The sequence below is a fragment of the Paramisgurnus dabryanus genome, chromosome 22 (assembly GCF_030506205.2).
Source record: "Paramisgurnus dabryanus chromosome 22, PD_genome_1.1, whole genome shotgun sequence".
Taxonomy (NCBI): Eukaryota; Metazoa; Chordata; class Actinopteri; order Cypriniformes; family Cobitidae; genus Paramisgurnus; species Paramisgurnus dabryanus.
In genome coordinates, this window is record NC_133358.1 from 30293506 (window position 1) to 30320487 (window position 26982).

The window sequence follows — 26982 nt, forward strand, 5'->3', positions numbered from 1 at the left end:
AAGAGAGACACCTAGTGGACAATAGTGGAAATATAGATTACCACAAAAACTCGTCTGGGAAGTGTTTTCTCTTAATTGAGGAGATAACTTATCAGTGGCAGGGAAAGGGTTGAGTATCAACTTACTTTGACTTTTCTCTTTTCAAATTCTAAGAAATAATAAAAAATTCATACAAGAGAAGAGAGTCAATCGAACTATGAAATAAATGTGTATAATAGCTTGGATAATTTAATCGTTGAGGAATCGTATGAGAAATGTTTAAGTTTATTTTTCATATTTGTCAGATTTAATTATCTCTCAAATAAATCAACAGAAATATACAGACCGTTTGTTTGATATCAGGTATGCCAATGCGAAACACAATAACGGCGAGGTGTGAGTCTTCTACAGGCGCGACCGTAGTCATACTCCTCTCCATGACACGCCTCCGGGCCTGCTGATTGGTCAGGACAGGGTGATACATCGGCTGATTGGTCGTTTGATGATACAAAGTCGGCTGACTGGGTAAATGAGGAATTCCTCTTTGGGCTGAATTGACTGCTCTCGGCTGCCTCTCTCCTCGCTGCCAGCCGATCACAACGGCCGCTGGCTTTGACCCATCTGACTTTCGTCCACCCCGGTTGTCGACCAGATCTATCAGGCCGTTTTGTGTTCCTCTCCTTAATCTCTCCTCTTCATCTTCTTCATCCTCACCATCTTTGTCTTCCATGCTGCCAAAGAAACGCTTGCTATTTCCCAGCATCCTACGCTGTGCAGGGTCAGCAAGCAGCATTGATGTTGTGGTGTTGGGTCATTGTGCTTCTGGACATCACATGTTGGTTAGATGGACTGAAAAGAAAATTATAAGACATATAAGAGAAGTGTTAGATAAAAGGAGAAATGTGTCTATTTGTTATAGAAGTGGGACTGATTGTAGCATTATTTGCTATCAAAACTATTAATGACATTACTGGTGCAGAAGTTGAACACTTCATTTATTAGGCCACAGAATGGTAAAGCAAATAAACAACAAAAAATAAATAATAGCATGGTAAAAATCCTGGTTGTGGTCAACGAATGGTCAAATATGGATTATCCCGCAACTGCTGGGTTAAAATTAACCCAAATTTTAGATGAATTTTAACCCAATGGTTGGGTGTGTTCATATCTGACCTAACCATTGGTTGAAACAACCCAACATTAGAGCGTTAGCTTGAACAAACCCCACATTTTAAATGTAGTTCAGTAGTAGACCATTATTGCATTATCAGTACAAAAAGTTGTGGGTTTAAACCCAGGAATCAGGCAAAATGATCAAATGTAAACCTCCTACTGCACTGTAAGTTGCTTTGGATAAGTGTCTGCTAAATGTGTAAATGACCTATTTTATTTGAAGTTAGTTTAATCTTTTCTAAAATTACAATTGATGAGCTCATACATATCAAGAAGAAAATATCTGTAATATTGTCTCACTGTATACAGTAAATACAGTACACCAGTTAACAGGTTTATTTACCATCACAAACCTGTTTATAGTTCACAGGATAAACATTTCTTCGGTTTTAGATTTAGAACAGGAAATTTTAAAGTGAAAGATGAAATGTTTTAATGCTTTTAAAATGCTTTTTATGAAAATAATTTTCTTCCTTTATGCAAATGAGGAGTGACACAATGTAGCAACTAATAAAAGAGCAGCTCACATGAACAACTACCTGATGCAATGGATGCGCCCGCTGAATGAAAACACCACTGACCCCCAACAGGACACAAATTAACCAATAAATCTTAATAATAAATAAACCGAAATATAGACATGTTTATTTTTAATTACATACTGAATACAGTATATACAAAACGATTTAATAAGAAATGATCAGAATGCAATCCAAATCCCTAAATTTAAACATTTAACTGTGCGTTGTGACATTATTACATGTTGTTTTAAAGGAATAGGTCACCAGAGAAGATGATAAATGATAATAAGTTTAAGCACACAGTTGATGGTACTCAGTGACTTCGATCATATTTGTTTTTCCTACTATGGAGGTCAATGGGTACTGCAGCGGTCCAGTTACCATCATTTATCAGAATATCTTCTTTGGGGTTTAACATGAGGATGATGAGAGAATTTTTATTTTTGGGTCCCAAGTGTTATAGTCTGGTTCAAAATAAACTCATGCACTTCACCCACACAGCAAAATAATGTCGCTTTTATTTTTGTACGACACCATAACACAGTGGTTCTCAAACATTTTCAGCGTGCGGCCGGCCCCCCTTATGTACGGTGCATCCCTTTATAAACATTTCAAAACTAAGAAAATTGCTGTTGGTTAGTAGCCTTATTTTTCTGAGGTTAAATTACAGACAATTTAATGATAAATTAATGTATTTAATAAAATGTCATAAAACTAGTGCCCCTCTGGCACCATCTCGCCCCCAGTTTGAGAACCACTGCTATAACACATAATCAATAAAACATGCTGCTTTGATAAATATTTAATGACACCATGCACGATCACAAATGTTTTTATATTAAATAAAGAATAAAATCTGACCAATGAGAAGGCCGACACGTGACTCCGCCTCTCCTGATTTGCTCTCTACAGTATAATTGGCAGTTGACTGGGACAGGTGGGGAAAATAGAGCACTGTCCTCATTTCAATCTCTAGAGACGATTCAGAGAGAAACACAGAAACCAGAAGCCCAAGGACAAAGCAAGAAGTGCAGAGATTCACCCGACCAGGCCACAAAACCTGCAGCGATTCCCAAAAAGACCACATTGATCCGTATGTTCACATAATGTCAGAGAGATAAATTCAGCCAGTTATTACTGCATGGGAAAAATACACAAACACTGCGAAACTAAATATGTAAACTATATATTTACCTACAAGGTGTTTGATCTGTCTTAATGCATCACACATGCAGCACGCTCACTCCATATCCGTGAGAAAAAACCTTCACACACACTTATTGTACTTCATCATTCGTTCACATACACAGAGCACCGCCCCGTCTATGTAGGACAGGGTGAATATAGATATATTTCCAGTGAAATGGTCCCCAGAAACTTTAATTGGAGAACTTCCATGGAACAGACTGTCCCACTTTTATAACCCGTTAAAAAAAAGTGGAGCAACCAGGTCCAGTGTTAGTCTCTCTTTTTCTCTCTCTCGTTTTCTCTCACTGTCCATAACTCCATTAAGAAACAAGTAACAGCACGGGTAACAAACAGTTAAACGGTGTTCTTCATCTTTTCAACATTTTCCCTCGAGCTCAACTGTATCACTGTGCTCGAGTAAAACACAAAACAACACTTTCAACTTTCTGATCATCTGTTCAGCTGAATTACAGTATCACATATTAAAAAAGCAGTGCAAAACTCATGGGTACAAACCCAGGGAACACACATACTGATAAAAAAGCTGTGTTTGTTCAAATCTGACCTAAATCTAACATTAGAGATTTAGATTTATTAAGACGATCAGTAGTAAAGCATTGCGTTAGCAGCACAAATATGTTGTTTTGATCCACATAGTGATATAATGAATACCTTATAATGGACTCCAAGTTGCTTCAAATAAAAGAGTCTGCCGTTTACATTACACCACTGTAGGGGATGTCTGAAAGGTATTTTTAAGGCATGCATACATGCAGTTTTATCACCTGACAGGATCTTGATAAAGAGATAAATCACACCTCGCTATGACACCTCTCAATCTGTAAACAGTCAGTGGAGCAGCAGATGCTTTTTATACTCAATCAAATCATCTGAATCTTTTATATTTATATTTGCACGTGTCAAAAAATCAATAACTTTGCAGATACAAATTTGCAACATTTAGTTTTATAAGTAAAATAAAATTTAAAAATGTATTTCCTTTTATTTCCATCTTTCTATGTTCAAGAATAAAACTAATAGGATGATTTAGATAGACATTTTCTAAATAAAAAAAATACTTTGGATTTACTTGGTTAGAAACCTTTTTAAAGTTAGGGCTAGGGTTAGGGTTAACAGATTAAAACTAGTTCCTCACGTGCATGCATTTAAATTATTTCAAGAGTTTTTCTTAAAATTTTGATTATTATACCTGACACTGGACCACAAAAGTAAAGATAATATTCCATGAATTATCCTATAAATATACCAAAAACGTGTTAATCATTAGTAATATGTGTGAAGGACTTCATTTTGACAATTTTAAAGGCAATTTTCTCAATATTTAGATTTTTTGCACACTCAGATTTAAATGTCCAAATTGTTGTATATTGACCAAATATATGGTATCCTAACAAACCATACATCAACCATACATACACCATATTCACCTTTCTGTTTATGTATAAATCTCCTTTTGACCCTTGGTATGGTTTTGTGGTCCAGTGTCACGTATTGACTCGTACTACAATACTCCTGGAGATACAGACTATTAGTATTGATTATAGTTGTAATGGAAAGTTTTCAGTTTTGACTGATGTTGGTTCATAGCAAATAATTTTCCATTTTAAAGAGGTCTAATAGAGGTCCAAACACAGCTCAGACAGCTAGGCCAGGGAAAATGTACATTAATAGACATCTAACCATTGGCCAAAAATAAAGTAATTAAATTAATAAAAGAAAGCAAACAGCATGTAATCACTGATGACTTTGGTTACATGATTGCGTATCATACATCATAAGTGGGTTACTCATAGCCGGACTATATTCGATCTAAAGATGCAGTAAGTAAAATGACAGTTCTGAGTTATTTATGTCCTAAATCAAAGATACTATAGATTTAAAAAAAAAAAAATTAACGAGCTGTTAAACCACAGTGTTATTGTTATATATATTTGAAAGAGAAGTTTTTATCAGTGGTTTGAAACTATTAGATTTGTTAAAATAAGCCTGAAGACATCACTATCCTACTGTATACAATAAAGTTTAAACCATAGCAAAAGCAAGAGTATAAATGCTGCAGTAAATCACTTTATCTAACATGCAGAAGAAAACATTTAGTTTCAACACAACACTTAGCTACACTATACTAAAAACACCTAAACTGCTTCAGCTAACATTTAAACCCCCATCCAAAAAAAGAGACCTCAGGAACACCACCACCTTTGTGACGTTACAGAACTATGATCACCAATCACCATCATCTTCTGGATCTCCACAGACTCAAGATTCATCATACACAAACACTTCTGATATGTTTCCTAATATCTATAAACACGAGCAGTAAGATACAGATCAATGCTGCAGAAACGATCACATTGTGTCGTCCTACATAAATCATAGCACATGTGAAACAGATACAATAGATCTTCTGCAGTCAACTATACTATATATAGCTACTAATAAATAAACTGAAGAGGGACCACTGTCACCTTGACCAGTAACAAACCAACATTTCTCTAAATGTTCCTGCTAAACTCTTCTGCTGTATATACTGTATGAGTAAAGGTCATAAATGATGCCATAGAAAAAAACATTTTTTGCTACAGTAAATGGCTCCATAAAGAACCTTTAACATGCGAATAACCTTTCTTTGTTTTAAAAAAATGGTTCATTGTTTTTTAAAACATATTAAAGAAATGGTTCATTTAAAGGTGCACTGTGTTACTTTTAGGAAGACCTCTTGTCAGAAATGCAATGTAATCTACATAACTATATTATCAGTGGCGTATAAAGACTTTTCAAAATGAACTGTTATGTTTTTATTATCTTAGAATGAGCCGTAGGTCCCCTTACATGGAAGTCGCCATTTTGCATCGCCATGTTTCTACAGTAGCCCTAAACGGACAAACTGCTCTAACCAGCGCATTTTGCTACTGTCAGACAATGACATGATTTACCTGTGGCAGCTACTGTAGCTTCTCTATGCGTTTCAGAGGGGGGGGGGGTGAGCTGTGGACGGAGCCGTTGGTTGCAATTCACAATTTCACTGATAGATGCCGCTAAAATTTACACACTGCACCTTTAAGGACCTTTGACTGAATAAGGAACCAAGTTCTTCTATGGCATCATTGTTTTTCACACTTCTGTGTTCACGTTTAAGTTTCACACTTACAATTTGGAAAGATGGTTAGTACGAAGTCCAAAAACACACATAAACAGATTAGAAACAGATAACCTATTATAAATGTCGGTAGCACTTTATTTTACAGTACGTGTACTTACAGTGTACATATATGGTAAATAAGTTGTACTTACCGACAAATGTGTGGTACTTACTTTTAGGTATCTACATGGTAAGTAATTGGTATCATTACTGTACTTACCAGTAGTACATACTTGGTAGTTAAAATGTAACTCTAGATAAGTACTGGGTAATAACATATACATACGTATAGTGTAGGTATACTGTAACTAACTAGAAACACTACTGTACTTACAAATGAATGTACAATATAAGTATTTAGTATTTACATGCAAGTTAGGGTAAATGACAGGTATTTAAAGTGTACATATATGATAACTAATATCAAACACTACTGTACTTACAAATTGTATATACATGATAAGTGTATGGTACCTGTAGGTCATAAATAAATGACCGGCACATATGGTGTACAGTATGTATACTGTAACTAACAAGAAACACTACTGTACTTACAAATAGTATATACATGATAAGTGTGTTGTACCTGTAGGCCAGTGTAAGTTAATGAAAGGCATATATGGTGTATGTATGTATACTGTAACTAACTAGAAACCTACTGTACAATGGTCGATGCTATATCTTAGGTGGTAGGTCCTATATAATAACTGTGTAAAAAGCAACACTTTATTTTACAGTCCTGTTTCCATGTAGTTACCATGGACGTACTAGTGAATGTACCCAGTAGTTAATACGTATGATAGTCAATGGTTGGATTTGCTTCACAGTGACATGTATATGATGCTATATCTTAGGTGGTAGGTCCTATATAATAACTGTGTAAAAAGCAACACTTTATTTTACAGTCCTGTATCCATGCAGGTACCATGGATGTACTAGTGAATGTACCCAGTAGTTAATGCGTATTATAGTCAATGGTTGGGTTTGCCTCACAGTGACATGTATATGATGCTATATCTTAGGTGGTAGGTCCTATATAATAACTGTGTAAAAAGCAAAACTTTATTTTACAGTCCTGTTTCCATGTAGTTACCATGGATGTACTAGTGAATGTACCCAGTAGTTAATACGTATGATAGTCAATGGTTGGGTTTGCTTCACAGTGACATGTATATGATGCTATATCTTAGGTGGTAGGTCCTATATAATAACTGTGTAAAAAGCAACACTTTATTTTACAGTCCTGTTTCCATGTAGTTACCATGGATGTACTAGTGAATGTACCCAGTAGTTAATACGTATGATAGTCAATGGTTGGATTTGCTTCACAGTGACATGTATATGATGCTATATCTTAGGTGGTAGGTCCTATGTAATAACTGTGTAAAAAGCAACACTTTATTTTACAGTCCTGTTTCCATGCAGGTACCATGGACGTACTAGTGAATGTACCCAGCAGTTAATACGTATGATAGTCAATGGTTGGATTTGCTTCACAGTGACATGTATATGATGCTATATCTTAGGTGGTAGGTCTTATGTAATAACTGTGTAAAAAGCAACACTTTATTTTACAGTCCTGCATCCATGCAGGTACCATGGATGTACTAGTGAATGTACCCAGTAGTTAATACGTATGATAGTCAATGGTTGGGTTTGCCTCACAGTGACATGTATATGATGCTATATCTTAGGTGGTAGGTCCTATATAATAACTGTGTAAAAAGCAACACTTTATTTTACAGTCCTGTTTCCATGTAGTTACCATGGATGTACTAGTGAATGTACCCAGTAGTTAATACGTATGATAGTCAATGGTTGGGTTTGCTTCACAGTGACATGTATATGATGCTATATCTTAGGTGGTAGGTCTTATGTAATAACTGTGTAAAAAGCAACACTTTATTTTACAGTCCTGTTTCCATGTAGTTACCATGGACGTACTAGTGAATGTACCCAGTAGTTAATACGTATGATAGTCAATGGTTGGGTTTGCTTCACAGTGACATGTATATGATGCTATATCTTAGGTGGTAGGTCTTATGTAATAACTGTGTAAAAAGCAACACTTTATTTTACAGTCCTGTTTCCATGTAGTTACCATGGACGTACTAGTGAATGTACCCAGTAGTTAATACGTATGATAGTCAATGGTTGGGTTTGCTTCACAGTGACATGTATATGATGCTATATCTTAGGTGGTAGGTCTTATGTAATAACTGTGTAAAAAGCAACACTTTATTTTACAGTCCTGTTTCCATGTAGTTACCATGGACGTACTAGTGAATGTACCCAGTAGTTAATACGTATGATAGTCAATGGTTGGGTTTGCTTCACAGTGACATGTATATGATGCTATATCTTAGGTGGTAGGTCTTATGTAATAACTGTGTAAAAAGCAACACTTTATTTTACAGTCCTGTTTCCATGTAGTTACCATGGACGTACTAGTGAATGTACCCAGTAGTTAATACGTATTATAGTCAATGGTTGGGTTTGCTTCACAGTGACATGTATATGATGCTATATCTTAGGTGGTAGGTCTTATGTAATAACTGTGTAAAAAGCAACACTTTATTTTACAGTCCTGCATCCATGCAGGTACCATGGATGTACTAGTGAATGTACCCAGTAGTTAATACGTATGATAGTCAATGGTTGGGTTTGCTTCACAGTGACATGTATATGATGCTATATCTTAGGTGGTAGGTCTTATGTAATAACTGTGTAAAAAGCAACACTTTATTTTACAGTCCTGTTTCCATGTAGTTACCATGGACGTACTAGTGAATGTACCCAGTAGTTAATACGTATTATAGTCAATGGTTGGATTTGCTTCACAGTGACATGTATATGATGCTATATCTTAGGTGGTAGGTCTTATGTAATAACTGTGTAAAAAGCAACACTTTATTTTACAGTCCTGTTTCCATGTAGTTACCATGGATGTACTAGTGAATGTACCCAGTAGTTAATACGTATTATAGTCAATGGTTGGGTTTGCTTCACAGTGACATGTATATGATGCTATATCTTAGGTGGTAGGTCTTATGTAATAACTGTGTAAAAAGCAACACTTTATTTTACAGTCCTGCATCCATGCAGGTACCATGGATGTACTAGTGAATGTACCCAGTAGTTAATACGTATGATAGTCAATGGTTGGGTTTGCTTCACAGTGACATGTATATGATGCTATATCTTAGGTGGTAGGTCTTATGTAATAACTGTGTAAAAAGCAACACTTTATTTTACAGTCCTGTTTCCATGTAGTTACCATGGACGTACTAGTGAATGTACCCAGTAGTTAATACGTATTATAGTCAATGGTTGGATTTGCTTCACAGTGACATGTATATGATGCTATATCTTAGGTGGTAGGTCTTATGTAATAACTGTGTAAAAAGCAACACTTTATTTTACAGTCCTGTTTCCATGTAGTTACCATGGATGTACTAGTGAATGTACCCAGTAGTTAATACGTATTATAGTCAATGGTTGGGTTTGCTTCACAGTGACATGTATATGATGCTATATCTTAGGTGGTAGGTCTTATGTAATAACTGTGTAAAAAGCAACACTTTATTTTACAGTCCTGTTTCCATGTAGTTACCATGGACGTACTAGTGAATGTACCCAGTAGTTAATACGTATTATAGTCAATGGTTGGATTTGCTTCACAGTGACATGTATATGATGCTATATCTTAGGTGGTAGGTCTTATGTAATAACTGTGTAAAAAGCAACACTTTATTTTACAGTCCTGTTTCCATGTAGTTACCATGGACGTACTAGTGAATGTACCCAGTAGTTAATACGTATGATAGTCAATGGTTGGATTTGCTTCACAGTGACATGTATATGATGCTATATCTTAGGTGGTAGGTCCTATATAATAACTGTGTAAAAAGCAACACTTTATTTTACAGTCCTGTTTCCATGTAGTTACCATGGACGTACTAGTGAATGTACCCAGTAGTTAATACGTATTATAGTCAATGGTTGGATTTGCTTCACAGTGACATGTATATGATGCTATATCTTAGGTGGTAGGTCCTATATAATAACTGTGTAAAAAGCAACACTTTATTTTACAGTCCTGTTTCCATGTAGTTACCATGGATGTACTAGTGAATGTACCCAGTAGTTAATGCATACGGTTATTTAATGCTTGGTTTAAAGGACAAAGATACTGAGTACCAAAATGGCACATCAGTAATGTTTGTTCTTATCATATAGGTATGGTATAAGTATAACTTACATTTACCTGCAGGTACAACACACTTATCATGTATATACAATTTGTAAGTACAGTAGTGTTTCTAGTTAGTTACAGTATACATACATACACCATATATGCCTTTCATTAACTTACACTGGCCTACAGGTACAACACACTTATCATGTATATACTATTTGTAAGTACAGTAGTGTTTCTTGTTAGTTACAGTATACATACACCATATGTGCCGGTCATTTATTTATGACCTACAGGTACCATACACTTATCATGTATATACAATTTGTAAGTACAGTAGTGTTTGATATTAGTTATCATATATGTACACTTTAAATACCTGTCATTTACCCTAACTTGCATGTAAATACTAAATACTTATATTGTACATTCATTTGTAAGTACAGTAGTGTTTCTAGTTAGTTACAGTATACCTACACTATACGTATGTATATGTTATTACCCAGTACTTATCTAGAGTTACATTTTAACTACCAAGTATGTACTACTGGTAAGTACAGTAATGATACCAATTACTTACCATGTAGATACCTAAAAGTAAGTACCACACATTTGTCGGTAAGTACAACTTATTTACCATATATGTACACTGTAAGTACACGTACTGTAAAATAAAGTGCTACCTAAATGTCAATGCCATGCTGTCGCAATGCATTATTAAATATGCATGTGGTTTTGTACAAGTGTCCATATGCTGTGTTTAGTTTTAGCATAATTGAATTGCAGATTTACATGGATTAAGAATCAGTTATGCAAATATAAACAGGGAGAAAATCTCAAAACCTGACCAAACCTGATTACTAACCAAGTGTGAAGTATGAACACTGTGAAATATACAACACGTTGAGCCAGGATTAACTTAAGCCCTAAATAATGAGCAGGGACTCTACAGGATACACCAAACAAAGAGGGAACCACAGCATTGACCTCTTTAAACAGCATGCTGAGGGTCAGATGTACCTTACAGTGATGAGAAACCCGGATGATGCTGGAGAAACCTTGATGACATCATGCGATGACTGATGCTGTCTACGTCAAATCAACAGTGCACACAAATAACAAACATACAGCATCTATAGCACCCGTCATGCATATCATTACAAGGGTGTATATCTTACAAAGTGTGCCCAACTTTTTCTTGGTTACAGCATGGAGTTATGAGGGTCTTTATAGATCAGACAGCACAGATGTGCTTGTATTTTCTAAATAAATGTTTGTGTGTATAATGATTTTCACTGACCTACCTTTGCTCTCAGCAGGACATCACCAAAAACAGCACATACACTCCACCCACTCGCTCTCTAAAAGTGTAATTGAGAGCAAATTCTCTCTCTCACACACACACATGCACGCACACACAAACTCATTTACTTAAGCTGAAACAGCTGCATATGCAACTTACAGTGATAACTGCAATACACAGATGAGTTAAACAATCCTGCACACAACATATCCAAAGCAAAGCACCCACACTTCCCAAAGTCCCCGTGCTGTGAAACATCCGGTCAGTTTCTCCAGTACTTCTTACTCTGGTTATCATCACCTGAGCGCAATGCATATGAGAATACATCACAAATACCTGATCGTCTCTCTGCTTCAGTAATGCATTCAGCTGCAGAGATCCAGAGAGTCCACAGAGACCAAAAAATGTGAAGAGCGATGGATTTTCCCCAACAGATTCAGCGTAGTGTCCGACCACCATCCACACTGGAACAATCTCTGGGTCTGATCTCTCCCTATGTCATGCTCTCTAACTCTCCTCCTCTCTCTCTCTCTCTCTCTCTCTCTCCTTTCTCTCTCACACACACATACACACAGAGAGAGAGAGAGAGAGAGAGAGAGAGAGAGAGAGAGAGAGAGAGAGAGAGAGAGAGAGAGAGAGAGAGAGAGTGTGAAAAAGAGAGTTAAGAGGAGATCAAACTGGCTAACATATAAAGCTTTGATTCTGTATCTTCTGTGGCTTTGTAGAAATCATCATATATATGATGATAAATATACAGTATAGTGCTTGTGTATGCATGTGTGTGTATACTGTACATGTGTACATATCTTTCCCTTGGTTAATTGCGTACTCTGACACACACACACACACGCACACACACACACACTTGGTAACATAAGTGGGTCATAGTCAGATAAATGAGAGGAGAAATTAGCCTGACTGTGTGTATTCATGCAACGTGCAGGGCTGAATCAGAGAATGGCTGTGGTGTCAGAATCACATGGTTTAAGGTTTGAGGTCAAGCACTGTGCTAGAAATTGAGAAGAAAGTCAAGATGAAACTGTCAGATAAATCTCATCAGATCAACTGAATATAAATTGTGATATCATACAGTGCTCAGAGAAGTGAAATTCTGCCATATTACAAGATTCAGTCATTATTTACTCCCTCATGTCATTTTAAACAAGTATGAATTACTTCTGCAGAGCAAAAAAGGAAAACTTTATAAAACTATTCTGGACAATTCTGTGTTTTTCTAAAAACGTAACGAAGACCAAGGCTGTAACATAATACTAATAAGGGGCGGTTCTAGAGCCTTTTTAGGGATGCTCCCCTTAATCATCCTATTTAGTTTTATTTTTAAACATAGAAAGATGGAAATGAAAGGAAATATTTGAATTGTATTTTACTTATAAAACTAAATGTTGCAAATACGTATCTACAAAGTAATTGATTTTTTGACATGTGCAAAATATCTCAAAGATTCAGATGATTTGATTCAGCTCCCCTATGGAAAGCCGTTTTAACTTTTATTCGTTGTGTTCTTGATATCAACAATTCAATTTTCACTAGTTAAAATTAAAATTTTTGATATCGGATATTACATTTCTACTAGTATCAATGGCATTTCTTGATATCAACAATTACATTTCCACTAGTAACAATGTTAATTCTTGATATCAGCAATTAAGTTATTGATATCTGTAATTGTATTTTCACTATTGAAATGTCACCATAGGCAGCCATTCAAATTCAATTGTTGATATCAAGAATTGTTGCTATCAAGAATTAACATTGTTACTAGTGAAAATGTAATTCTTGATATCAACAATTGAATTTGAATGGCAGCCTATGGTGACATTTCAATAGTGAAAATACAATTACAGATATCAATAACTTAATTGCTGATATCAAGAATTAACATTGTTACTAGTGGAAATGTAATTGTTGATATCAAGAATTAACATTGTTACTAGTGGAAATGTAATTGTTGCTATCAAGAATTAACATTGTTACTAGTGAAAATGTAATTCTTGATATCAACAATTGAATTTGAATGGCAGCCTATGGTGAAATTTCAATAGTGAAAATACAATTACAGATATCAAGAATTGAATTGTTGATATCAAGAATTAAATTGCTGATATCAAGAATTAACATTGTTACTAGTGGGAATGTAATTGTTGATATCAAGAATTGCCATTGATACTAGTAGAAATGTAAAATCTGATATCAAGAATAAAAATTTTTACTAGTGAAAATTGAATTGTTGATTTCAAGAACTCAACGAATAAAAGTTAAAACGGCTTGCCATACTCCCCTGTCAGTCATATATTATAGCTTCCCTTAACTAGCACCTCTTTTAAACTATCCAAATATATTTCAGGAGTATAAGTTTATTTAAAAAAAAAAACTTTCGAAAAAAGAAATGAAAATGCTGGATATTTTGATGATAAAAATAAAGCAGTTTGAGTCGTTTAACTCGTTTTGCTGCTCTAGTGCGTCAGAAGAGCGCGAGTGACTGTGCTCCACGTCACCAAAATAGCAAACTTAAAGACTATGTCCGAAAGCTTATAAGCTGACTTGTTTCAAAACGAGGCAATGACTTTGGAGGCATGAACCCAGTATTGGTTACTCAACTGTTTTGTCCTATTTTCTTACCATTTTCGCTTCAGTTTAGGGTTAGATTTACATAAAATGACATCTTTACCCAAACCCAACTCTAACCCTAACGCCAGGCGACAATGGTTTAAAATTTAGAAAAAATAAATAGGTTTGAAAATAGGAAAAGCAGTTGAGTAACCAATCCGTGACAATGGCACATAAACAGACATTTGTGATACGATCACGAAAAAATGCGGAAAGCGTGACTATAGGTACATAATTTTGTGAGACTGGGTAGGTCTTGGCCACCATTTTATTTTTTAAATCTCGACCAATCAGATTCTCAGTGCACGCCCATGCATAGAATGTGGGACAGGATAATGTAGGTATCTTAGGAAACAAGAAGTAAACCTAACATTGGATTCAGATGTGCCTTCATGCCTTGAAATGCTGTTCTCTGTGATAAACAACATGATTTACTCTTTGTCCTATTTGACGCCCCCTTTCCTGAAAGACTTCCAAGGGGAAATATTTTGAACCCGCCCAATGAAATTTCTATCATAGAAGATCATAGAAGTTCTCTTATGTTTTGATTTGTTTTCTAGGCTGCATCAGTGCATTAATGTCTGCAAAATAGAAGAACATTTGTCGTCTTAAATCAGGTAATGTTAGATACCTCTTTTATAATTCAAGATGCTTTATAAACTGAAGCAATGATGTTTTTAGTAAACGACACATTTTGGAATACGAGGGCTATATTTTGCCTTTTTCTCTGCTTTTTATAGTTGGATACAATGTTTTTTTTTTTAATACTGCAGTACAGGGAGAGCAAAGATGTGGAGAAGGAGTTAGAATGACTTAAGGGGTCAAAGAAAGATAAGAGATGATTAAAAATAAAGTGCAATTTCTTTAGACATGATACAGGACTCTTACCCCAAAATAAACATCATGCCATTATTTACTCACCCTTATGTTTCAAAGCATAACAACTTTTTATTTTCAGATCAGAAATTAAAGAAGTGATGTATGATTTATTTCAGTCAGTAAATAAAGTAAATAATATAATTCATATAATGAAAAAGTACAGTCTGTTTTCATACAAATTGTTAGCCAATCCTACAATAACATTTGGCCACCATTATTGTGTTCTTAATTGTTTTATTTATTATTTTGACTTAAGATTTAGACTGTATTTGAGAGTGAAATATGTATATACATTTTATTAATATAATAATACTACTTCCGATTTACAAAAAGGCATCACTATGCTCTCTTCACCTCCTAACTGAGGACACCCCCCACCACCACGCTAACAATAATAAAAGAGGTTAAAATGACCCACAAGCTATTTACATCTATTTTAAGTCTTCCAATAGCTCACAATAGGTGACATCAATTGACAGAAACATGACTATGGGAAGAGAAAACAATTGTACATTGATTCACTTTAAAGGAAGTGGACAGGAAAGAAAATGTTTTTATTAGCAGACTGCCAACTTTTGAGTTTAGCTTGACTGAGATTTCCCACCGGGATGGTGTTGTGAGTGGGGGGTCTTGGGTTTTGGGGAGTGCATAGAAGTTTTGCATCTTTGGGTTGGTATTTTATTATTATTATTTACTAAATCATTATTAAAGAATAAAATTATTATTTATTTACTAAAGTAACCATTTTCCAAATAACTTATTTGATAATAGTGTGGATTATTAGCTATTTCTGTGCTGACTTTGTGTTATTTATTTCTCTTTCTGACAGACAGACAGACCTCTGTATCTGCTCTGACATGAAGGCATTTCTGTCACTGTCAGGTAAAACAATCAACAGGTCATCTGATTTCTTTAATATAAAACTTCTAGGGATTGTAGTTATGTTCAACTTTATTTACTCTGTAAAAATGACTTTAAAAAAGTTTAATAAACTTGAATTTATGATAGTGATGCACCGATGTATCGGCCGCCGATATTTATCGGCCGATTTTTGATGAATTTGAAACCATCGGCATATCGGCAATAGCACGAGAAAGGCCGATACCGATTGTTTATTAATTAACTGGATAAAGAAATCCATTATATGTAAAAAAAAAAAAAAAATGAGTTAATGTTGTTAATAAAATAAATGCTGAATAGCAAAAACCACTTTTGAAGGTTGTCATGCTGTCTTATTATATTTGTTTTAGCTTAATTTGTACCTCTCTTATTATGTTGGTCAGTTGAATGTTAATTAGATCCAATCCATGTTCAGTAAAAAATGATGCAGAAATAAACTAGCTAATAGACCAACTGTATAGTATTGTATACAAGTGTTTAATATCGGCATCGGTATCGGCCAGAAGTTGTCTGTTTAAATCAGTATCGGCCCAAAAAAAATCCTATCGGTGCATCCCTAATTTATGATTCATTAAAAGTCTCTTGACTGGTGAGGAGTTGCTATGAAATAAATAATAAAAATAGAGTGTCTTGAACGTGAGCGTCTCTTTTATCATAAACGGTTTTGACGCATGTGCAGCAGGCACTTATTTTGACAAAACACGTGATGCACACAAGATCTCTCAACACACAGGACACATATTTTGGAAAAAGTAACCATACAAACGACACTCTGAACACTTATTTTGAATTAGGGCCCCTTGGATGAGCAGTCACGAGCCGCCACTGATCATCACAATACTTCCATATTATTTGTTTTCCTACTATGGATGTCAATGGTTACGGCATTTGTGTGCTTACCATCATTTATCAAAGTAACTTATTGGGCTCTATTTTAACGATCTGAAACGCAAGTGCGAAGCGCAACGCGCAAGTGAGTTTGTGGGCGGATCTTGGGCGCTGTTGCTATTTTCCCGGCGTGAGAAATAACTCTTGCGCCGGGCGCAAATCAATAAGGGGTTGGTCTGAAGTAGGTTCATTATTCATAGGTGTGGTTTGGGCGTAACGTCAAATAAACCAATCAGAACGCTAGCCAACATTCCCTTTAAACGCAAGGGCGCAAGTTCCATGGCGGGTTGCTATTATTATGACGGATTTACCAGGCGCACGCCAGGAGCGGTTCACAGCCGAGGAGACCGACGTCCTTGTACGGGGGAATCCCACGCTTGCCAGCATAAATCGGGCACGCCGTGTAACGGGAGGTGGATCTGCCTCAGGACTTGACGCCAGCAGAGGACATCGCTGCGTCCACCCTCACCGCTGAAAGGGTTTGGGGGCTTTGAAATCGGACCCAAGAAACGCAAGCAAGGTCCAACCCCAAAGTACTCTTACAAATCAAGTTCATATACATTAAGGTTTCTTATGAAAACATTTTAACTATTATTTACATAAAATAAACGTAATACAGCCACACAACAAAGTTATGAAAATATTTTAATCGTTATTTGCATGAGAATAAATAAAAACTATCACCACAATGCTCACCACTATGATTCCCCTTATCTCGTGTATTAATATTTTTAAGTGTAACAATTTATGATTTGCAAAAATAACTGTTGCATCTGTGTAGATTAGATAAGCAAAGTGTATGCGCGTTGTGCACGCTATACATTATGGTCAAGCATGCGCCCTTAAAATAGCATAATGAACCACGCGCAACGCGCCACTGACTTTAGACTATTTTTTTTTGGTTAGTAGCGCAATTGTTTTTTGAAACTGCAAAATAGCATAAGAGATGGTTTGCGCCGCAACACGCCTCCTTTTTGCGCTGAACCGCCCAGGGAGCGCAAGTTCATTCCCTAGTTTGCTGACGTGCATCTGTGGAGGGAAAAACCCCGCTGTGAAAATTCGTCAAAATACGAATGATACATGCGTCACTGACAAAGTCAATTGCGCTGGGTGCAAGATAGGGCCCATTTTGTGTTCATCAAAATAAAAATACTTATACATGTTTAGAACAACGTGTAAATCAGATTTCTCTTTATTTCACAGTGCTGTTGGCTCTCATAAGAGAAAACATCGGAAAGCCCACAGGTAAATGCAAACGCCTTTTCCTATGTGTTCGTAGTTTGTACATTTTTAATTCTGATTACTGTCAAGCAGATCTTAGCTCTTTAATATTTCTCTTTGTAGAGCTACATTTTGCATCTATTGGTGTTTGTTGGGTCAGTATGAAACCCCTTTTGGCAGTTGTTGGACCAAAGTAAATAAGACTGGTTGGAGTTGGTTGATGTTGGACCAGTGTGAATTGGCCTTTTTTAATTCTTTCTCTTTCGTTGTCTCTCACACTAAATGGCAGCGGCATGGTTGGATAGTGGAGATGATTAAACTATATTGTTCATTGCTAGTTCATGATTCCAATACTAATGCATTTACTAATCTTAACAAATACAAACTTATCATAAAGTGTACCAATTTGATTTATCAGTATGTGTGCTCCCTGGGATCGAACACCAATGACCTTTTGGGAAGTTAACACAATGCTTTACCACTGAGCTAATGATAACAATTGGAGCTTTATTGTAAAGTATTACTAAGATGTTTCATATAAACACATAAATATTTAGGGATACAGGCGGCGTCTGTGTCTTTAAAAAAATGTTTTCTCTTTTATTTTCTCTTAGTCTTCATTCTCCAGAGGTATCCTTTAGTTTATGTTGGAGATGACATCACTTTCAAATGTAAGGGCACTTCTAAGCCGATAACATGGAAAATCAATGATGTAGAGCAATCAAATAAGAATTCCTTAATGGTTCTAATGATGGTAACACCAAAAAACAATGGGAATTACACATGCGAAAAGAACGGAGAGAAAAGCGAAGCATTTATACTCACAGTACTGGGTAACTTCATTCTCCAATATTACAGAGTTGTCTTATTTTTCTCCTACTGTGCTTCATGATCTCTCTCTCTCTCTCTCTCTCTCTCTCTCTCTCTCTCTCTCTCTCTCTCTCTCTCTCTCTCTCACACACACACACACACACACACACACACACACACACACACACACAGTGTTGGAGCCGCACGCCCAGTTATCTCTGCCCATAGGGGGCGCTGTGATCACTAAAGGTGAAGCGAGGATCCTGACACTGCAGGTGGATGAGGATTTGGACAAGTGGAAGTGTTCTGCATTCAGGAATAATGTTGGCTACAAACTTGAAGTGACTAAAAACAAGACAATGAACATGGGCACTGTGTATGCAGACTTACAAGATACACAAAGAGCAACATTCTGGTGCATGAAGAGTCAAACTAAACACAGGAGCAATGCACTTACACTGAAGATGACAGGCAAGTCTGTGTTGTTAATGTATGTCAACGTCATTAACTTGAAGAGTTATAAAACATAACAGCAATATTTACTTTCTGAAATATTAAACTGTATTGTTCATTACCATACTGTGCATCATGTGTCTCTGTCTCCTATAGAGCGTTTGGTAATGTTGGAACCTCCAGTTGCACCTGTGTTTAAGGATGAAACCATTACTCTCAGGTGTGCTGTGTGGGGCGGAGCCGAAGTGACACATGCCGATTTCTATAAGGATAACAAAATCGTAAATAGTAAAGAGATAGTAAAAAGTGAGGAGTATAAAATCACCAATGCCACAGAGTCAAATAATGGTGAATACAAATGTATCGCCACCTACAAATACAGTCACATTTCTTCAGCGGCAGCCACACACAAACATGAGTCTGATCCACAAGAATTAAAAGTTATAGGTGAGTACTCTGTCAAAACCTGATAGAAAATCCATATAGTGGAATAACTGATAATAAAATGACACTGTAATGTACAGCACAGCCGCTTGTGTCATACAGACAGACTTTCTGTGTTAATGTTTTAATGATAATAGTAGTGTTTTATTTACCATCTAATAAAAACTCATTAAAATATAGTAGAAAACACTGGTACAACGTCAATATTATGGTATATGATTGTATACCGTCATACCTTTAATTAAAGGTGATGAACTGAGATGTGTGTTTGTTTGAAGGTGGACCTCCAGTTGCTGTGTTAGTTATAGACGATCAGGGATCTCTGCAGTGTTCCTGTGAACAGTGTGAATCAGTCTGTGAGACATACGAATGGTATTACACTGATAACTCGGGTACACGCACAAAACTACAAAAAGAGACTGAACAGGACATTGATCCTACAGATAGGGGATCATACATCTGTCGAGTAGCCTGTCAGGATGGATTTTCACGATTCAGCACTCCTCACGTCTTCCCAGGTTCGCACATCTACACAAACAAACACACATTTATATTAATGTTCAGAAAAAAGTCTTGAAGTTGATTTGATATGCTGAGAAGAAGATGCACATTAAGGATCAAGACAAAAAAGACAAACTAACCCTCCACTTGGAAAATGAGGGAAAAAAGAACGGACGAGCCCCCACTTGTTACATTACCTCCCTTATTTCTCCTAGACATATAAAGGAGATATGTAACAAGTGGGGGCTCGTCCGTTTTTTTTCCCCTCATTTTCCAAGTGGAGGGTTAGTTTGTCTTTGTTTGTGCATTGTTTATGTGGAAACTCGACAACCCCCCCCCCCCCCCGTTTAACAAGTGGGGGATCGCTTTTTAAAGCTTTTGCTTTACTCGTCCATTGGGATTTGTGTTTGCAAAATGTGGTCTGTTGAGTGCTGAATCTTGTAAGGTACCTTCTTTTCTCTCATGTTTTGAAAGAACTTTTTCTCAAGGAGATCAAGTGTTGGTTTTGCTACCAGTCCCTGGGTCCATTTTACATGCTAGATTTGCTGGCCCATATTCAATTGTGAGAAAGTTGAATGAAACTAATTATGTTGTTGCTACACCAGACCGGAGGAGTAAAAGTCGTGTGTGTCATGTAAATCGACTCAAAGCTTACTATATGTCAACAGAATTTCTGAGGAAAAGCAGACTGCTGTTGCTGAAAATAGTACAGTTTCTACTATCGAGAAGTAGTTCTAATTATTGCTAAATGTTGGCTTTTCCAGCTCAAGAAAGATTTAAACATATGCATATATTACATATACATATACACACACACACACACACACACACACACACACACACACACACGCGCACGCACGCACGCACGCACACACACACACACACACACACACACACACACACACACACACACACACACACATATATATATTGGTTATTGGGTAACAGATGTCATCTATGGAGGACCACAAGAGTCATGCAAAATGTAATAAAGAACTTCAATATTTAATAACTATCTGGACAATAAAAATAGCAATTAATAGATTTGTTTAAAAATTCATTAATTATTCTATAAATAAATAGACAAAGTTATAAAAAAAATCATTATGTAACATTTTATTAGGCAATAAAAAGTGAGATTATAAAAATAACGTAGAAATGAAATATTAATCCATTAATAAATAGTTCAAATTAATATAACAATTTATAAAAACAACATAAAATACTCAATAAGTTCATCATTTTAAATTGCATTTATAAATTCTTAATTAAATAATGGAATTTCAAAATGTATTTCAAAAAGCGATTTAAAAAGAGAAATAAATAACTGGATTTATAAATTGAATTACAAATACAGGTTTAAATTAGGCATTTAAAAGGGCATTTCCGTTTAACTTTTCTGTTTTCATTTTCCCAATGATTCTCCTTATTCTTTTCGCTATTGGATTTGCTTTTCAATTTAGCCTCTCTATTTAGCTTTTCCGTGACTCTTTGGGTCCTTGCAAATGGTCAAATGAGAAATGCAAATTAGCTATGGCCAGGAGGATGTAACAAGCTCGCTGATTGGCTCTGATTGTACATCATGCGCAGATTTATAGATCTCAGATGAGGACCCAAACAGTCACGGAAAAGCTAAATAGAGAGGCTAAAACGAAAAGCAAATCCAATAGCGAAAAGAATAAGGAGAACCAACGGGGAAATGAAAACAGAAAAGTCAAACGGAAATGCCCTTTTAAATGCCTAATTTAAACCTGTATTTGTAATTCAATTTATAAATCCAGTTATTTATTTCTCTTTTTAAATCGCTTTTTGAAATACAATTTGAAATTCCATTATTTAATTAAGAATTTATAAATGCAATTTAAAATGATGAACTTATTGAGTATTTTATGTTGTTTTTATAAATTTTTATATTAATTTTAATTATTTATTAATGGATTAATATTTCATTTCTATGTTATTTTTATAATCTAATTTTTTATTGCCTAATAAAATGTTACATAATGATTTTTTTTTTGTAACTTTGTCTATTTATTTATAGATTAATTAATGAATTTTTAAACAAATCTATTAATTGCTATTTTTATTGTCCAGGTAGTTATTAAATATTGAAGTTCTTTATTACATTTTGCATGACTCTTGTGGTCCTCCATACAGATAATGTTACAGATTCACAGCCAGCACTATATATATACTCCTCTCAGTATTCATTTGATCTCGTTTCATACATCACATTTCATTGTGTGTCGTGCTACCTACCTGACTCTTAAACAGTCTATCGTCTGTTATCTGTAACTGCTGATTGTGTATGTGTGAGGTTCATCATCAATACCCCTCGAATCTCCAATAACTATCTAATCTGCTTCATATGCTCATTTTTTAATAAATACCTGATTTATATACATCTGACTCCTTTTGGCCTGTGGATTCCATAACAGATAAAATGCAATGCATGCTTTCAATTCTCAGTGAGTTCTCTATTGTGCATGCAAATCACTTCTCATTTATATTTTTATTCTTGAAGTGCAACCCCTAACTCTTTGTCTTTCAACAGGACCCTTGGATGGAGTGGGAGGACGGATGGTGGCAGTTGTTTTGGCAGCAATTCTGATTATTCTTGTGTTGGTGATCATCATTCTGGTGGTGTTGAAATGCAGGCGCATTAGAGGAATGCATTCACTGAGACAGGGCAAAGAGACAAAGAAAGACAAATCAGGTGCATATTATGAACAATTAGCTCTCAAAGGCATTTACCACACGGTGGATGAAGCCACAGGCCAGGTGAAGGAGGAGGGTGAGGGAGGTTATGAAGCACTGAAGAAGACAGAGGATCAGAGGTGTAAAGTACTTGAGTAATTTTACTTGATTACTGTACTTAAGTATTATTTTTGGGGATTTTTACTTTACTTGAGTACAATTTAAAATCAGTACTTTTACTTCATTACATTTTTTAAGAAAAAAAAGTACTTTTTACTCCTTACAATTTTATTTATAGTCAAAAAGTACTTATTTTTTAGAGATCACTTTATTCTATTTTCCCTTATTCTTACCAAACCAATTGAATTGTGCTGACGGCCAGTTATTTATTTTCCTTGGCCGAGAAACAGCGTGCCACTCCCTGAAATTCATAGGGCCGTAGCTCAGGCACCTTCAGTCCAGGGTGTTCGCCCTTCGGGTCCCTTATCTTACCCGAGTGGGCCTTTTCAACGAGCCAACCCCCGACTCTCTAACCCTTTCTGTAGCCGACGGTCTCCTGAATTTCAAACGTCCGTGGCTCGGTCGCTTTAAGTCCTAGGCATTCGCCCTTGGGGTCCCTTATCCTACCTGAGAGGGCCTTTCAAACGAGCCAACCCTGACGCTAACCCTTTACCCGGATGAGATACAGCAGTCATTCCCCTGATTTTCCCACGACTGTAGCTTGGATGCCTTTGGGTCGCTTATACCCGAGGGGACTTAAGGTGCCCGAGCTACAGACGTGGAAAAAATCGGGGAAAGGACCACCGTATCTCGGCCGGGGAAAGGGCTAGAGACTCGTGGGTGGCTTGTTGTAAAGGCCCTCTTTGGGTAGGATAAGGGGCCTGAAGGGCGAACGCCCTGGACTTAAGGTACCTGAGCTAAGGCCAAGGAAAAATCCGGGAAGGGTTGACCATATCTCGGCCCGAGAAAGGGCTAGAGACTCGCGAGTGGGCTCTTCGGATAAAGATTTTTTTGCTTCTTTGAAACTGACAACACATTAAGCCAGCAAAGAGTTGGATGGATATCTGGCCTGAGTTTCAGACACCAGGAAGTCTCTGCTCACATTCCCTGCTATTTGCAGCCTCTCTATCAAGACTAAGACCTTGTTCACGCTGTCAGTCCAAAACTGATTTTGTTGCATGTCTGACTGGACAGACTCACTGTTCACATTGTGTATCACAACTGTTAAGATCCGATCTGTGCGTCCTGTTGGGTTTTGCAGTTTTCTGGATTATCTGCACTGTTTCTATGGCAATGACGTCACACTGGCACAACAATCGTGTTTACATTTTACGTGACGCAACAGCATGACGTAACCGAAAAGCTACAAAAATACGATCAGAGCGGTCAGACTTAAATGTATTTCTGGAAATGTGATTTGAAAAGTATTTCAAACCACCTCTGGATATAGCTTGAAACAGAAAAGAAAAAAACAGATTTCATGTGGTTTTTAGCCGTTCACACGTTCTAAATGTGATTGGGTTCCAATCGAATATGCACCAAAATCAGATTTGGACTGACAGTAATAACAAGAACTATTACAACTCTTTCTGCACTGGCTGTCTGTGAGATGCTTGATTCTCAATTTTGAAAATCAGCTTCTGCTTTAGTTAAATTCGAGTAGCATGTTGCATACTGAAATTAGGTCGTTTTATATTTTGATAATGAAATACAATTAAATACAAACAGTTGTAAAGCAGGATAAAAACCTGTATGTGGTGCATTCACTTCATGTTTTTAGAGATTAAAAGCTTAAACAAGAATCTCTAGTTTAAATTTTTCCTGTTACTTTTACTTTTTTAATACTCAAGTACAATTTTAATGTGGTACTTTTTACTTTTACTCAAGTATAATTCTGGCCAGATACTTTTACTTTTAATTGAGTAAAATTTACACTCAGTACTTGTACTTTCACTTGAGTAACATTTTTGAGTACTTTTTACACCTCTGCAGAGGATAAAGGCGTCTACCACACGCTGAAGGCCGGTGAGGGATCGGGCGAGGGATCGAGTCAGGATCAGGATCAGGGGGGAAATGAGGCTCTTCAGAATGTAAAAGCCCAGGTGTACCAAACTCTGAGTTCAGATGGGTCAGGAAAACCTAAAGAAGAAGCAGAGGGAGGATACGAACAGTTGCCACAGAAAATCTGAGATCTTACTATATAACCCTTAGAAACCCCTAGAAACATTAGTAAAGTGTATTTTCCTATACAACCTCGAGAACCACTAGTAACTAGTAGTTTTTTATTTTTCTACTATGTACACCAAGTATTATATACACAAAAAGTATTCTCACCACTGAGTTTGAAAAGTTTAGGAATGACTACTATATCTTAGTTAAAAAGTATGTAAGAAATCTATACATGATCAATTAAATATTGCATGTTTAAAAAAGACAATAACACCATATTGTATTAAAAGTTTATTGAAATAGAGTAGAGAAAAAAAACATATAATAATATTAAAAAAATTATAATGCATTGTAAAAGATAGACAAAGGAACAAAGAGTGAGTTACCATTAGATAAGGCATGATGTCTTGCGGGAAAAAAAGGATCACGAAGAAGAGGACGGAGAGAACACGAATATAAAAAACAAAGAAATTCATAAGGGTTATATAGGATCCATGAAGGGGGTTCACAAGACTGTGATGTCATAGGGGATTGGACTTGGCCACTAGTCTATAAAAGGATGAAGTTTTGATGAGTCTGACAAAAACTGGATGCAACCGCCGTTTATTCAGTGTCTGACAATCTGAAGCTTACATTTAGTTATTTAATATTTACATTTAGTTATACCACGGGTCTGTTGAATGCTGTATTCTGATTGGCTGAGAAATGTCCCGTGGGTATGCATTAATTTCTGATAACCGCACACCTTACTTGTCAAATGTCTTAAAAATAGACACCAGAGCAATGTTTGTGGTAACCGTGGTATAAGAGGAATAATTGACTCCGGTCCTTTGAATTATTTGAAAATAATGCACACCCGCAGTGTAACGGCATTGCACCTTGGGTGTGCATTATTTTCTTATAACTCAATGGCCTGTCGTCAATAATTCCTTACTTATTCAGCAGACGCTTTGTCTAAAGCGACTTACAAATGAGGTAAACAATACTGTAGAAGCAATTATAGCAACACAAGAACAACAATTCATAAGTTCACTAGAACTAGTCTTATCAAGTCTAAGTTTTGTTTAATAATGACAGAGAAGATAAAGATGAAGCTAGAAGAATAGAAAAAAAAAAATAAGTGAGGTGCTGGCGGAGGAGATGGGTTTATAGCCGATTCTTAAAGATGGCTACAGAGTCAGCAGATCAATCTTTTAGGAACCTTTGAATAGCGTGTTAGAGTTTGTACTTTGTTTTTTTACTTAATTGAAAACAAAAATTGTACTATCATTAAATAAAAAACATATAAAAGACAAGAAGAGGTCTGCTTGCTTCTACTAAGTTACCCTAGCGGTAACAAACAACCTACTGTATGGAGGAACTATTTTTATTTGCACTATTGCTTTATTTTATGTATTTTATTATATTGCTGTGTGACTTTTAACTTAAATTCTGCTTATTTTCTAGAATTGTGTAAGGCACAGTCTTTTATGGATGATAATAATGGGTTTAACTTAATTGATCAAAATGTGCACAGCTGTTTATTCAATATTTGTAGTGCAACGCATCGGTGTAGTTCTGTCGTTATCCATAAGATGGAGACAAACTAACAAAACTGAAATGTTGTCTTGTTGATGCTCGCATTTACCACAGGAGGTCACTGGAGCATTGATGTGGTTTAATAGAGATTGGTAGCTTTGACTTTGTAAAATTTTCTACTTTTTTACTCGAGCAATAATCTATAGCATGTGGAATATATAATAAATTGATTTTGGCTACACTTTGTCTTTTTTGTCCCACCCATCCATTACACTAAGCCCAGTAAATATCCCTCCTTGACCAGACAATCTTGTTTAAGTTTAAAGTTAATGGTGGTCTGATATAAACA

The 26982-nt window shown here is 36.0% G+C and overlaps 2 protein-coding genes across 3 annotated transcripts in view; one reads left to right on the forward strand and one right to left on the reverse strand.

Annotated features, from left to right (window-relative positions):
- LOC135740448 (SH3 and multiple ankyrin repeat domains protein 1) overlaps positions 1 to 12038 on the reverse strand; it is a 51320-nt gene extending 39282 nt beyond the window's left edge. The window contains exons 1-2 of the mRNA XM_065258814.1: positions 11862 to 12038; positions 326 to 828 (exon numbers count right to left, since the gene is read on the reverse strand). Of these exons, the coding sequence (XP_065114886.1) occupies positions 326 to 772 (447 nt within the window). The 5' untranslated portion in view covers positions 773 to 828; positions 11862 to 12038. The remainder of the gene's footprint in view (positions 1 to 325; positions 829 to 11861) is intronic.
- Positions 12039 to 14465: 2427 nt separating this feature from the next.
- On the forward strand, positions 14466 to 26866 carry LOC135740463 (uncharacterized). 2 transcript variants are annotated; one of them, XM_065258846.2, is made up of 9 exons: positions 14466 to 14770; positions 15862 to 15914; positions 18024 to 18065; positions 18656 to 18874; positions 19044 to 19322; positions 19461 to 19751; positions 20027 to 20266; positions 22804 to 22965; positions 24939 to 26866. In XM_065258846.2, exons 2-9 carry the CDS (start codon positions 15890 to 15892, stop codon positions 25133 to 25135), a joined length of 1455 nt encoding a protein of 484 aa, XP_065114918.1. In that variant the 5' UTR covers positions 14466 to 14770; positions 15862 to 15889; the 3' UTR covers positions 25136 to 26866. The 2 variants fall into 2 exon arrangements, with proteins under 2 accessions (XP_065114918.1, XP_065114919.1); XM_065258847.2 differs by having other exon boundaries at positions 15866 to 15914.
- The last annotated feature ends 116 nt before the right edge of the window (positions 26867 to 26982 follow it).

Coding starts and splice junctions, on each gene's coding strand:
- LOC135740463 (XM_065258846.2), top strand. CDS start 15,890: ATGAAGGCATTTCTGTCACTGTCAG. Junction 15,915..18,023: donor GGCATTTCTGTCACTGTCAG/GTAAAACAATCA, acceptor TTTATTTCACAG/TGCTGTTGGCTCTCATAAGA. Junction 18,875..19,043: donor ATTTATACTCACAGTACTGG/GTAACTTCATTC, acceptor ACACACACACAG/TGTTGGAGCCGCACGCCCAG.